General features: G+C 40.8%; 1 protein-coding gene across 7 annotated transcripts in view; it reads right to left on the bottom strand.

The window, feature by feature from the left end:
• Window positions 1-312: 312 nt before the first annotated feature.
• The window catches only part of LOC124951510 (zinc finger protein 395-like), a 104,502-nt gene continuing 91,801 nt past the window's right edge, over window positions 313-13,013 (bottom strand). For 6 of the 7 annotated variants that reach the window (XM_047500035.1, XM_047500017.1, XM_047500007.1 and 3 more), the window contains 3 exons: window positions 3,502-3,602; window positions 2,434-2,713; window positions 313-2,203 (listed from right to left, as the gene is read on the bottom strand). In XM_047500035.1, the coding sequence (XP_047355991.1) occupies window positions 1,982-2,203; window positions 2,434-2,713; window positions 3,502-3,602 (603 nt within the window). In that variant the 3' untranslated portion in view covers window positions 313-1,981. Of the gene's footprint in view, window positions 2,204-2,374; window positions 2,714-3,501; window positions 3,603-13,013 lie in introns of all 7 variants that reach the window. The other variant, XM_047500054.1, reaches the window with a different exon arrangement.

The following is a 13,013-nucleotide window of genomic DNA, read 5'->3' on the forward strand; positions in this document are numbered from 1 at the left end:
TATACCTCGTATGGCATAGCGCCTCAGAGACAGCGAACGCAAAGCAAATCGCTTCGACATATTGTATATATATTATTTTCATTCGAAATACATAGACATTTTCTTTACGCGCGCATACATACATATACAGGTAAGTCGTAAAACGCTATTATTACGATTTCGATCAGCGAACGTTAAGATAAACGTCGAGGTAGATTTCCGTAGGCTCGATCGACGCGACGAAATACGCCTGTCGAAATACCGATTTGCCACTGTCGTCTGTCTTCGATGTTTTCCTTCGAAGATAACACGCTTGTATTTATGTGTGTATGCATATATATATATATATATATATATATATATATATATAGACACGCATTATTCGTCAAAGAACAGAACATTATTTCGATATCTTCTTTTTTTTTTTCGTCGATTGGAGCTTATCTAACGCGATTTCAAGTAGGATCGATATTCCAAAGAGATATTATTATAAAGTGAAAACGGTGATTTTACGTCGACGACGAAGTCGTCGGTAAGGTAGAGATCTCTGTTCTGTGATATATATATATATATATATATATATATATAATACGTGCGTGTATACCTCGAGAAGTCTACAATGGAAAAGAAATTTCTTTTTATTTTTTTTTTAACGCTTGGGTATATTCGATTGGCTTAAAGATCATTCGCTTTTTACGATTGACGATCGACGATCGACGAAGATTATTCGATTTCGGCGAACGCTTGCTTGCCGAATCGAATAAATCAGTTGTTACCTATTGAACAGCGAACGCATATGATCGAGGCCGCATTAACGCGCTCTCCGTCTAGCTTAACAGAAATACACAACGAGACTTACATACATACATACATACATACATACATACATACATACATACATACATTCATGTATACATACATACATCCATATATACACACATAATGTATAATTGCGGAGAGCGCGTATCGGTCGTTTATATGCCTCTCGCGCGCGCGCGGACGCTCGCTCGCACCAATTATTCCCTATCTATTAATTAATTAATTAAGATTCCTTCGTTAAGGCGAAGGCACCCCTGTGTCTCACTCCTACATTTCTGTCTCTTATAATCTCCCTTTCCACCCCCCCCCCTCCAACTCCTCCTCCTCCTCACTTTTATAGTTCGCCATATGTGTGTTGTGCTATGTGCCCGAAACGAGGAGCTCGCGAGAACGCACGAAGATCGGCCCTTTATATAACCCCGTCCGCCATCCGTCATGGGATAGACGTTTCTCTTTTGGAAGAGATTTCTGGCCGTCGAGAAACTCTCGTCATCGAGAAAAAAAGAAATTACTTTAGGAAGAATAAGAAGAAGAGATAGAATGGAGAAAAGAGAAAGGAGAGTAATAGGAGAATTAACAAGACGAAGGAGATCAAAAAGTGGACAAGGACAAGACGATCAAAGAAGAATAAGAATAAGAATAAGAATAAGAATAAGAATAAGAATAAAAATAAGAAGATGAAGAAGAAGAAGAAGAAGAAAAAGAAAGAACGCGTCTTACGGATGGACGATCGTTCGGAAGGAATCCGTCGAGGTGGTTATACACGCTTTAGCCATCGTTTAAAAGATGGTGGACGATAAAGAGGGTATATATATATATATATATATATATATCTTTATATATATATGTATGTGTATATATATATATATATATATATATCTTCGCTAAAGAACCGCGTTCTTTAGTGATCGTGCCGATATAACGAGGATCTCGTTTCTCTTCGACGCTCGTTTCTCTCGATTCGATTATCATCGTTGGCAGTCGTTGGTAGTGTCGATGGCGATGTCGTTGATGATAATACCGATGACAGTAATGATGGCGGCGGAGTTACTTGTTCTGGTCGACGATGATACGACGAGGACAATCGACGTCTTGCTGGCACTGGCATCGTATTAATAATATTCTGGGGTCGGCTCGGCGATGATCTCCGCCCGCGGACGTTAGAACGGGGCGGCTTTTTGGCCTAGTCGCCGAAACGACTACATGCCTTCTTCCATTTGCATTGGGTGCACCAAAGATCACGGTGCTCCATTCCGTATACCTTGCGACATTTTTTTGTTTCACCGCGAATCCTACGCGGCGAGGATGGTATCTTTCCCGTGGACACCGTCAAAAGACCCATACTCTGTTGATGATAGGCTTGGAACGGACGTGGTGACAACTTTATGTGCTTGATCGGCGTTCCCTGTCGAATTAAACGTAGAAACATACGTGATCGCACGAGTTCCGTGTAACGAAAGTGAAATGTCGGTTATATTATATATATATGCATATATATATATATATATATATATATATATATAAATATATATATATATATGCATGACGAAGTGGTTAAGGAGAAAACGTATCTAACCGTGGTTAGTAGGCATTGCGGCCGAACGAATACATGGAGACGTTGTTGTTCCTACTTACAGGCGACTGTAGGATCGTGAATGCATTGTTTCGTTCCTTCACGCACGGCATCGCCGTTGCACTGTTGCTTTCCGTATTGCCCGTATTAACCGGCACTGCCTCTAAGCGAAGCTGTTTCTGATATTCCGGATCTTCGTGAGGTGGCCTGGCCATGTCTCGGTGGGACATTGTAGGCGGCGAACTCATATGATCCACTGCAACTTCCTGATAATAAAATTCCTCCTCGTGATCCGATATATCGTCATCGTCCTCGTTCTCATAGACTTTCGATTTCTTTGGACTGAAAAAAAAAATCAATATCCTTCGTTAAGCGACGTCGATAAAGATTATATTAAATCGGCCGTAGTGAACGCATAAACATACATACATACATATATACGCATTTTTTTTTTTTTTTTATTTTATTTTATTCAATAACAGATTATTTCTAGTAAACACTTGGACTTTGTTAGACGACTTCTTTTTTTTGTTTTATTTCTTTCTTTTTTTTCTTTAATTCTTACATTTACATTATCTTACGACATCGTTTTATTTACTCTTCCACGGTAGCAAATTATTTACACGCGTTATTATATTTGTATAATCGGTCGGTCGTTGAATTTAATGAACGAAAGATAGGAAGTAGTATCGGTTGGCGAGCACGAAGAATATCTCGTATTTACGAGAGAAACATTTTCAAGTGCGGCCACGAGGAAGAAATCTGACGCAAGCAAGACGCCGGCTTGTAATTCCTTCTTGCTTCCACATAGAAGAGACACGCAAAAATATGTAAATACGTAGGTACGAAACGGTATATACATACATAAATACTTATGTACGTGGTACGTATGTATTTAGGTATAAACGCGAGACGCGAGGCGCGTAACTACATGGCGATAATTTCGTTCATCTTATCTTATCGCGACAGTTCAATGTCAGCTCCTGAAGAGTATTCCGCGTCCTTGGTCTTACGGGTTAATTATTTTCGATTGGGTAACCATGTACCGACGACGTTCTCTACGACTGACAATTTGTAGGAAAGCTTTTAACCGGCAAAATAGATAAAGCGGAAAATGAAAATTAACTTACCCAAGATGAGTCTGACGCACGTGTTCCTCGATCAGAGGTACTGTAGCCTTGATTTCGAGACAACCCTTCCATGTACATTTGAAGACTACTGCGGCGTTCGCCTAATGAAGAATCGAAAAAAAGAAAAAAAAAAGAAAAGAAAGATTATTTCTAAATCATTTCAATTTTATCATTTTAAATTTAAATCATATAAAATTGTGAAAGAGATTCTTATAAAAAGAAAGGAAAAGAATTAAAAAAAGAAAAAAAAAAAAAAAAAAGAAAAAAAAAAAGACGAAGATACGATAATTGCAGCGAGAAAAGATGCGGCTTTATTGTTCGTGTTGCAAATTGGTAATTGTGTGAATTTGGTTGATCGCGTTGGTTCGAAAGAAGTAAGAAAAAGAAGAAAAAAAAAAAAAAAAGAAAAGAAAGAAAAAAGTAAAAATAAAAAAGGAGAAAAAGAAATCGATCAGAGACGACGGCTCGAGTATAATCGCAAGAGAGCGAGAGCGTTTAGCTGTTCCTTTGTTTACATCAGACCGACGATGGTGGTGGTGGTGGTGGTGGCGGCGTCAGCCGAGAGAGAGAGAGAGAGAAAGAGAGAGAGAGAGAGAGAGAGAGAGAGAACGCAACGAGAAAGGAGGCAACACGGTGCGGAGGCGCCGGTCACGACGACTGTCACGTGCTATTGATCCAGGAACGATGCACACAACCCCCATTTACGAAGGACGGTCTGACTGAGTGACTAGTCGTAGAACGAACGAACGAACGAACGAAGGAAAGAAACGATCGTGCGTGTTACACCTACGTGAAAAAAAAAAAAAGAAAAAGAAAAAAAAAAGAAAAAAAAAGAAAAAAGAAAAAACGTCTCGAAAGACCTTAGGCTAAGCTAGGCTAGGCCAGACTAAGCAGACCTGGAACAAACAGCGAACTTTGCTGGTGTCATCGGCCGTAGTGGAATTTAGGGATTAAAAATTCAAAAGGGAGAACTCGAATCGTGCGCGAGCTGAACGACGACTTACAACGTTTAGCGTGAGATAGTCAGACGACGGATCGTTATCGTTTAACTCATAATACCTTCGAAGTCCTTATCGTCTTTATCGTCGTCGAGAATTAACGATAGATCGATCGATGGATCATCGATCGATCATCAACCAACGGATAATAACTTCGGCAAATGTATTAATCGTTATAAATTCTATCCAACGAAGTATCATATATACATGTATACATATATGTGTGTATGTGTGTCTATGTACATATATATATACATATATATATACATATATACATAAATAGATAATAATCTCACAATAAAAATGCTCTTTTTTTTGTTTTGTTATCATATATATATATATATATATATATATATATATATATATATATATATATATAAAGAAAAAGCGAACGACAAAATCTTATATACATACGAATCATCTTTCTTTGTTCAATACCTTTTGACCTCTAATCCGCACGAACGAAACGAATGGAGTAACAGGTGACTCCAATGCTCCCGCGATTATAGCGAGCCTGTAAAGTTGAACGACTTTCAAATCGAATCGTTCCGTGATCAGGAAACGAGAAAGAGAGAGAAAGAGGGAGAGAGAGAGAGAGAGAGAGAAAGAGAGAGAGAGAGAGAGAGAGAGAGAGAGAGAGAGAGAAAGAGGATAAAGGATGCCTCGTGACATCATCATCCCTCGTAAACGATACGCGCTGATCACGTCGTATAAAGCGGGATAGCGATCGCAACGGTCACAGACCTACGTTGCCCGGTAGACATTGCCCTCCATTTGCTTTGCCTTGCCTTGCCTTGCCTTGCCTTGCCTTGCCTTACCTTGCTTCGCGTTTGCCTTGCTCGACCGTTCATTCGCTGCAACTTGAAAGTCTACGTGCTCTCTCTCTGTCTGTCTCTCTCTTTCTCTCTCTCTATCTCTTTCTTTCTTTCTTCTTCTACCACTACATCGTTCTCCTTACTCCTTTCTCTCTCTCTCTCTCTCTCTCTCTCTCTCTCTCTCACTCTTTCTCTTCTTCTCTTTTGTTACGTTGCACGACGACGAGGACGACGACGAGGACAATCTCAGCACACAGTGGTTTTGTTACGATTCGATCTATCCGCCACGTCTTCAACGTTCGGCCTTTTCGACCGAGATATTCGTACGAGGGGAACGAGACGCAATTTCTTGCTTGCTTCGCAATAACGGTATCCCAGTTTCGATATATATATATATATATATATATATATATATATGTGTATGTATGTATGTATATATATATATGTATGTATGTATGTATGTATATATATATATATGTACGTATGTATGTATATATATCTTGTATACGCGATATATTGTGGAAGGTCGAGAAAATTCTCAACGAGGGAGGACGTATATTATATGTCAACTTTTTTCGCATCCAAAAATTTTACTAGAAAGAACAAGAGAGGGAGAAGGAGAGAGAAAGGGGGGAGGGGAGGGGGAAGAAGGATAGAAAGATGACGTTCCAAGAGTTATCTCTAGTCATAATAATAAATTATTTACTCGCAATTTCGTTAATGCAAGCTGTTGCATCCGAGTTCAAACATCGATATAACATCAGGTCTTTCTATCTCCTCTAACCCTTCTCTCTCGCGCATGTGTATATATATATATATATATATATTTTACCGGCAAAAAAAATATATATATATATATAAGAAACTTGTATCATTTGTAACGTTTCGAAAAGACAATTTTCTCGAGATATATATATGTGTTATCAAAGAAATACGCGAGAAATGTGGTCGGATAGGACGAGGAGGAGTAGGAGGATGGGGGAGGAGGTAAAGGAGGTGGAAGAGAAAGAAAAAGAAGAAAAAGAGGAAAGGAGAAATATAAAACAAAAAGTTGGTTCACCCCAAAGACGGAGTAGTGTACAATGTTGATCATCGTGGTTTGTAAGCTATAACAGGGTTGCCGAGTATCTTTCATGGATGCATCGTGTACGGGGTATACAATGTTGCCGATAGTGGACTCGAGAAAGAGAGAGAGAGAGAGAGAGAGAGAGAAAGAAAGATAGTCTACGGGGTGCACGCGCACGGTCTGATCGGAGAGCACCGGCCATACCGAGCTCGTCCAAGCGAGTCTCCCTCTCTTCCCACGTCTCTTTTTTTTTCCTCTACGCAACACGCAGCACCGCACGACATCTTCGCGACGAGTTCTACCAGAGAGGACGTAGTAGGAAAGGGACTCCGATAGGCAATGAGCCACAACAGTAATAGCAACAGCAATAGTAGCAATAGTAACAACAATAACAACCACCATCACTACAATCAACGGCAGCAAACACCAAACTATCATCATCATCATCATCATCATCATCATCATCATCATCACTACTTCCACCTCCATCTCTACCTTTATTTCCACCTCTATCAACCTCCTTCTTCGCGTTTCCAAAGTAGTAAAGTCGAACGACGTATAATTAGAATGAGCACGCGGATACCCCGCATGTTCGCGTCAAAGCAACATAACCTACAAATTAGAATTCCAGTCAAGGTCTCTCTGTTGAAGGTGCCTGTTATTTTCCTAACTCCGAGATAATTTACCTATGGGGAAATTTATATATATATATATATATATATATATATATATATATATATATATATATATATGTTGACGCATGTTTCTTAAAATAAAAAGTATAAAAGGGAAAAAAAGAATAAAAATATATATCGAAATAAGGAAGGAAGATGAAAAAATAAAACGCGGAACTACGTAGTGGATCTTAATCAAAAAGTAATAATGAAATATGATGAGCTAAAGTATCAGCTAGTACCACTAGTAGTAGTTCTTCGTTACGTCAGGCTTAAACTTCACGAGCGACGTTTTAAAAGCGTGCGAGAAATTCCAGCTACGTGAAAGCACGCACGAAAGTTATAGGAAAGTGCTTCCCACACTCTCTGTGGCACGGGCGAATGGAACGAAAGTAAACGATCATACATGTATGAGAAACCTATGCGAGTGAACCTAACCAAGCGTATATCATATACATATATATATATATATATATATATATATAAATATATGTTTACTTATGTACATATGTAAATACATTGAAAAGAGGAGTCGATAAATCGATCCCACTACTTTCATGAGTATAGTACATATACACAGACACATACACATAAATATATATATATATATGTATATATTATATGCACATATGTATTCTGTATAAATCTATGTGGTAAAACTATAAAGAGAATTTTACGATTGTAAAATCCTAGAAGAAGTCGAAGCATTTCCGTAAGCGTGAAAGTCCGAAACGCATCGGTGCGCGACGCGAAGGGTCGTAAAAATCGATCCCTAAAGTGGGTACCTACAGAAACAGTCTAGTGCTACTCATTTCCACGCTTTCTCTGTGCACCCAACGAACGAACGAACGAACGAACGAACGAAAGGAAGAAAGGAAGGAAGGAAGGAAAGAAGGAACGAAGGAAGGAAGGAAGGAAGGAAGGAAGGAAAGGAAGAATGACTATGACGATGACGACGACGACTACGACAACAACGACAACGACAGCGACGAGAACAGAGCAAGAGGAATCGTTGGGAAAAGGGCAAAGGGAAGAAGGAAGAGGGAAGAGGTGGGGAGGAGGATAGAGGTAGGGGAGAGAGGGAGGGAAGAGAAGAGAAGCGCCTCGTGGGACACGAGTGCACTGGCCGGCGATACGCACGCGGAGTCCTCGGCGCCCCTCTCGATGCAAGTGAGCGTGTGCGCGCGCGAGCGAGCGAGCGAATTAGAGAAAGAGAGAAAGAGAGAAAGGGAGAGACTCTTTCTTCTCGCTCGCACACGCTAGTTCACCAAGTCACGAGCGTCGATTTTCTCAGCGAAATCCTACTATCTACTACTATCGCGCGAGCGATTACGCTTTACTATTACTAGACTTATTATACTCGTCCTTTTCCCCCACCTTCCCATTCTTCCCACACCTCGGGAAGAGATTCTGAGGCAAGTTGTTGTTTTATATTATTGTTTGTTGTTGTTATCGTTGTTTGTTGTTGTTATGTTGTTGTTGTTGTTGTTGTTGTTATTGTTCTGTGTTGTGTTCGTTGGCGAGCGCCATGGCACAGACTCCACCAAGGCTAATTTTGGAACACGACTTCCTCCCTCTCATCCTCCCTCTTTCCCCCACTCATCCACTCTCTCTCTCTCTCTCTCTCTCTCTCTCTCCCACTCTCTCTTGCTCTCACTCTCGCTCTGTCCTTTCACAGAATGGAAAGAAAGGGAGTACTTTATGCATTCGATGCCCGTGAAAAGCAACTCTGTACGATACACTAAAAGAATGAGAGAGAATGAGTGAGTGAGAGAGAGAGAGAGAGAGAGAGAGAGAGAGAGAGAGATAAAGAGGCAGAGATAAAGGGAGGGAGGTAGGAAAATCGCGAGGAAGGCTGCTGAGAGCGTAGAAGAGAAAGAGAGAAAGAGAGAGAGAAAAGAAATAAAGAAATAAAGAAATAAAAGAAAGAAAGAAAGAAAGAAATAAAGAGAACTCCGTGCTACTCTTCTCTGGCGGGGATAGGTGAGGAGAGCCAGGGGGTAACGGCCGAGAAACCAAAACAAACCGGGGCTCCCGTGTGTCGGCGCGTACGAGCCGCGTCGATCCGTGCCGCGCGCGTGGTGAGGGTCGGCCGTTGACCCTTCCTTAATACTACCACCACGCGTTAGGCACACGGACGTTACGATCTACGGGGTGGCGCGAGAAAAATCTATGGAGATCTAAGTGTAAGTTATTCGTGTTCTCTCGTCGGTCAAAATCGTTTCTTTCTTTCTTTCTTTCTTTCTTTCTTTTATTTATTTCATTTTTATCTTTTTTTCTTTCTCTCTTTATTTGTTTATTTCGTTATTTATTTTCTCGCTAGAAGAAGGACGGTGATATCTCCCCTGCTTCTCCCCCTCCCTACTCTTACTACTCCCCTTCTCTGTCACTCTCTCTCTCTCTCTCTCTTACTCGTCAATCTTTTTATACCTCGACGAACATTCGTGTCGTTAAATCGCGTCAAAACAGCACGAACGAAGCTCGTGTTTTGAAGCTCGTCGTGAGGTTATGATATGAGGCGTGGATATGATAGATAGATAGATAGATAAATATGATTGGGAGAAATTAAAAAAAAAAAGAGTTTCGGCGGGGATTATTTATTATTCTTATTATAATCGAACGACGAGAAAGTTAGAGATTATACCAAAAAACGACGCCAGGCGGCGCACGGTAAAGGGGGGAGAAACGAAAAGAGACAGACAACTACGACGAAGATGATGACGAGAACATCACAACGATGCCGACGACGACGCCGACGACGACGACGACGACAACAACGGAGATTCCGAGTCTGCTGCTGTTTCGCGCCAACAAGCGCGGAGAGCGCCGATTCCAACTGCGTAGTTGCGCGCTCGCGCGCAACAGACCGCCCTCCCTCTCTCCCTCTCGCCAGCTCGCCCGCGTGTATAGGGTGGAGAGAGTGAGAGAGAGAGAGAGAGAGAGAGAGAGAGAGAAAGAGACCGGAAGACAGAGAGAGAGAAAGAGTCGGCAACACACGCCGACGAGGAGGATGACGATGACGACGACACCAACGATTCTACTCGGTCGTTCTTTCCCTCCGTGTCCGCACTCTCTTCTTTCACGGAATAACGGTGCGTTGAGAGACGACGCCATGCCCACAGACGTTGGGTTCTTACTTTGCTCGAAGTAAGACTCCGCGTTTCAACTTCCTTCGCACTGTAGTAGTAATCCTTCATCATATCCCTCCTTATCTTCTTCATCCTCCTCCATCACATCTACACAACTACTATTTGTTCTCCTACTCCTTCTACTACTGTTTCTTCGTCTCGACAAAAGGATAAAGTAAGTCGTACTTTGTGCGTGCGTGCGTGCGTGCGTGCTTGTATGTGAGTTCTCAAAGAGATGTACTTACATTGCCTGAACCATCTCCTCCTGATGGTGTACCATTTAAGTATAGTATTCCTTATTCGTCTTACTAACTTTTTTAGGTATTTGTCTAATACATAACCACGTTCTTTTACTCTTTTGGCTTGGGTCGAGTCCGGGCTCGATTGGGTCATGTTGTATTGGATTGAATTGGGTTGGGTTGGCTTGGGTTGGACTGAATTGGATTGGATTGAGTTGAGTTGAGTTGAGTTGAGTTGAGTTGAGTTGAATTGGAAAAGCTAGTTGTACGAGAGGTAGGTCTTGGACTTTGGAAAGTATATTTGGTTTATTGTTGAAATGCCACCTTGACGAAATTGTGAACGCGTTAATAGGCTAGAATTCCAGACTAGGGAAGCCAAACTCTGACGATAGAAGAAAAATCAATTAGGATTCGTCGTCTCGGTTTTCGATGACGTATCTGCGTAATACATATACATAGATACACGTATACGTATATGACATGTGTATTATCTATGACGATAAAGTGTTAGATAGAGAAAAAGAGAGAGAGAGAGAGAAAGAAAGAAAGAGAGAGATAGAGAGAGAGAGAGTAGATAAACGTAGAGATGCAATTAGGTGAAAGAATTTGTCTCTTGATAAAAAGTTTATCGCACAGTTGGTGGGTGTCGATGACGAGAGCTAGCTAGTTGAAGAAAATGGGGTATATGGTTAACTTTGACGACTCTTGATAAAGGTTGAAAACACGATTACATTTATTTCTTTCTTTTTATTATTTTCATTTTCTTTAAATATATATACATATATATATATATATATATATATATATATCATAGAAATACCTATTATCTATATAGGTAAATTGTTGAGCGTCGAGAGAAAAAACAAAAAGAAATGTCAAGTATGAGTCCCTTGTGACCGTAGTCGCAACATGCGCGATTCTCTTCCAGGCGCGATGTAAACAAACGAGAAGACTCTTCGTGACGAAGCTGCACATGCATGCATGCATGCAGGCGCCCATGCAAGCGAGCGCGCGCGCGCTTTCTCTCTCTCTCTCTCTCTCTCTCTCTCTCTCTCTCTCTTTCTCCTTTCAACTCACTACCGGACTTTCTGATTTTTCGTTGACCCTTTCATTCCTTCATAATTTTGTTTTTCTTCTTTTCTCTTCTTCTTCTTCTTCTTCTTTTTTGTCTTTATTTCTTCTTTTTTTCTCTTTCCTTTTTTATTCTTTCTTATTCTTACGGTAAACACGTTCGGCCTATCCAATCGTAGGAGGATCCTACGCGTCCTAACGGGAATGAAAAAACCCGTGCGAATTCGAACTCTGAGGGATTGTGGAAGTTGAGGAAAAGTCGCGTTTGTTGTACGTGCGTAAACGCACGTACATACACACACACACACACACACACACATACATACGTACATACATACATACATACTTATGTGCACGCACGTATATATACACTGTTATACTCTTGGAATACCGTTATTCCAAAACATGATCGCTTCCACGTCCTTGCGCAATCAACAACGATTATCGCGTTCCTCTTGTGTTGTGTGATAAACATGCGAATAAGAAAGAAATGTAAGAGGAATTAAAGAAAGAAAGAAAGAAAAAAAAAAAACAAAAAGAAAAAAGAAATGAAAGAAAGGGAGAGAAGTGAGAATAGAAAAGTGGGGAAAAGAGAAAGAGAAAAAAATAGGAGAAAATAATGAAAGTTACGAACACACACACACACACACACACACATATATATATATATATATATATTTAAAAAAAAAAAAAATAAAAGAAAGAAAGAGAGAAATCATATGTCATCCCTTGGCGAATATTATTATTTTCACGAGATAATATATACATATATACAGACACCTAAATCGTGGAAAAATAATGACTCAGGCAAGAGAAATAAATGATCGTACGGGTGGGACAATGGGGAGGCGGGGAGGAGGGGGAGGAGGAGGAGGAGGAAAAAAGAAAAAGAAAAGAAAGAAGAATCGGTGGAAGGTGGAAGGGGGGGTGGGAGGGAAGGCGGCGGACGGGGAAAGGAACGAAAAGATTTCGAGGAAGTTTCATTTGCCCCGTCCGAAAGGTGCATATCCTCTGCGCGTGGGAGAAGGACGCGCGCGGGAAGGCACGATTCGGCGCAATTTCTCGAGCGAGAGCACGACGAGGTCGACGACACCGGTGAGAGAGAAAGAAGAGTCGTTTGTACTGGGTGGTGCGCGACTGGAAGGGAGAAACGAGAGTGAGCGAACGAACGAACGAACGAACGAACGAGTAAAAGAGAAAAAAAAAGAAAGATAGAAGGAGAGAGAGAGAGAGAGAGAGAGAGAGAGAGAGAGATAATCTATTTCGTGCCGCGAGATGGCGCTCGTCGCCGATTGCGTTCTAGATTGTGAGAAAGAACGAAATATTTTTTCTCAATTGTAAATATAACGAATAGTAAATAATCATTAATCGTAATATTTATTAATGAATACGTTTACCCTTTATTATTGGTAATACATCGTACGAACTTGTTTGAGACTGCGTCCAATTGATCTATTTCGATTTCGATTTCACCGAATCGTGAGATACGAAAACGTACACGGCCGCCATTACGGTGAGCGG

This window comes from Vespa velutina, chromosome 1 (assembly GCF_912470025.1).
Source record: "Vespa velutina chromosome 1, iVesVel2.1, whole genome shotgun sequence".
In the NCBI taxonomy this organism is placed as follows: domain Eukaryota; kingdom Metazoa; phylum Arthropoda; class Insecta; order Hymenoptera; family Vespidae; genus Vespa; species Vespa velutina.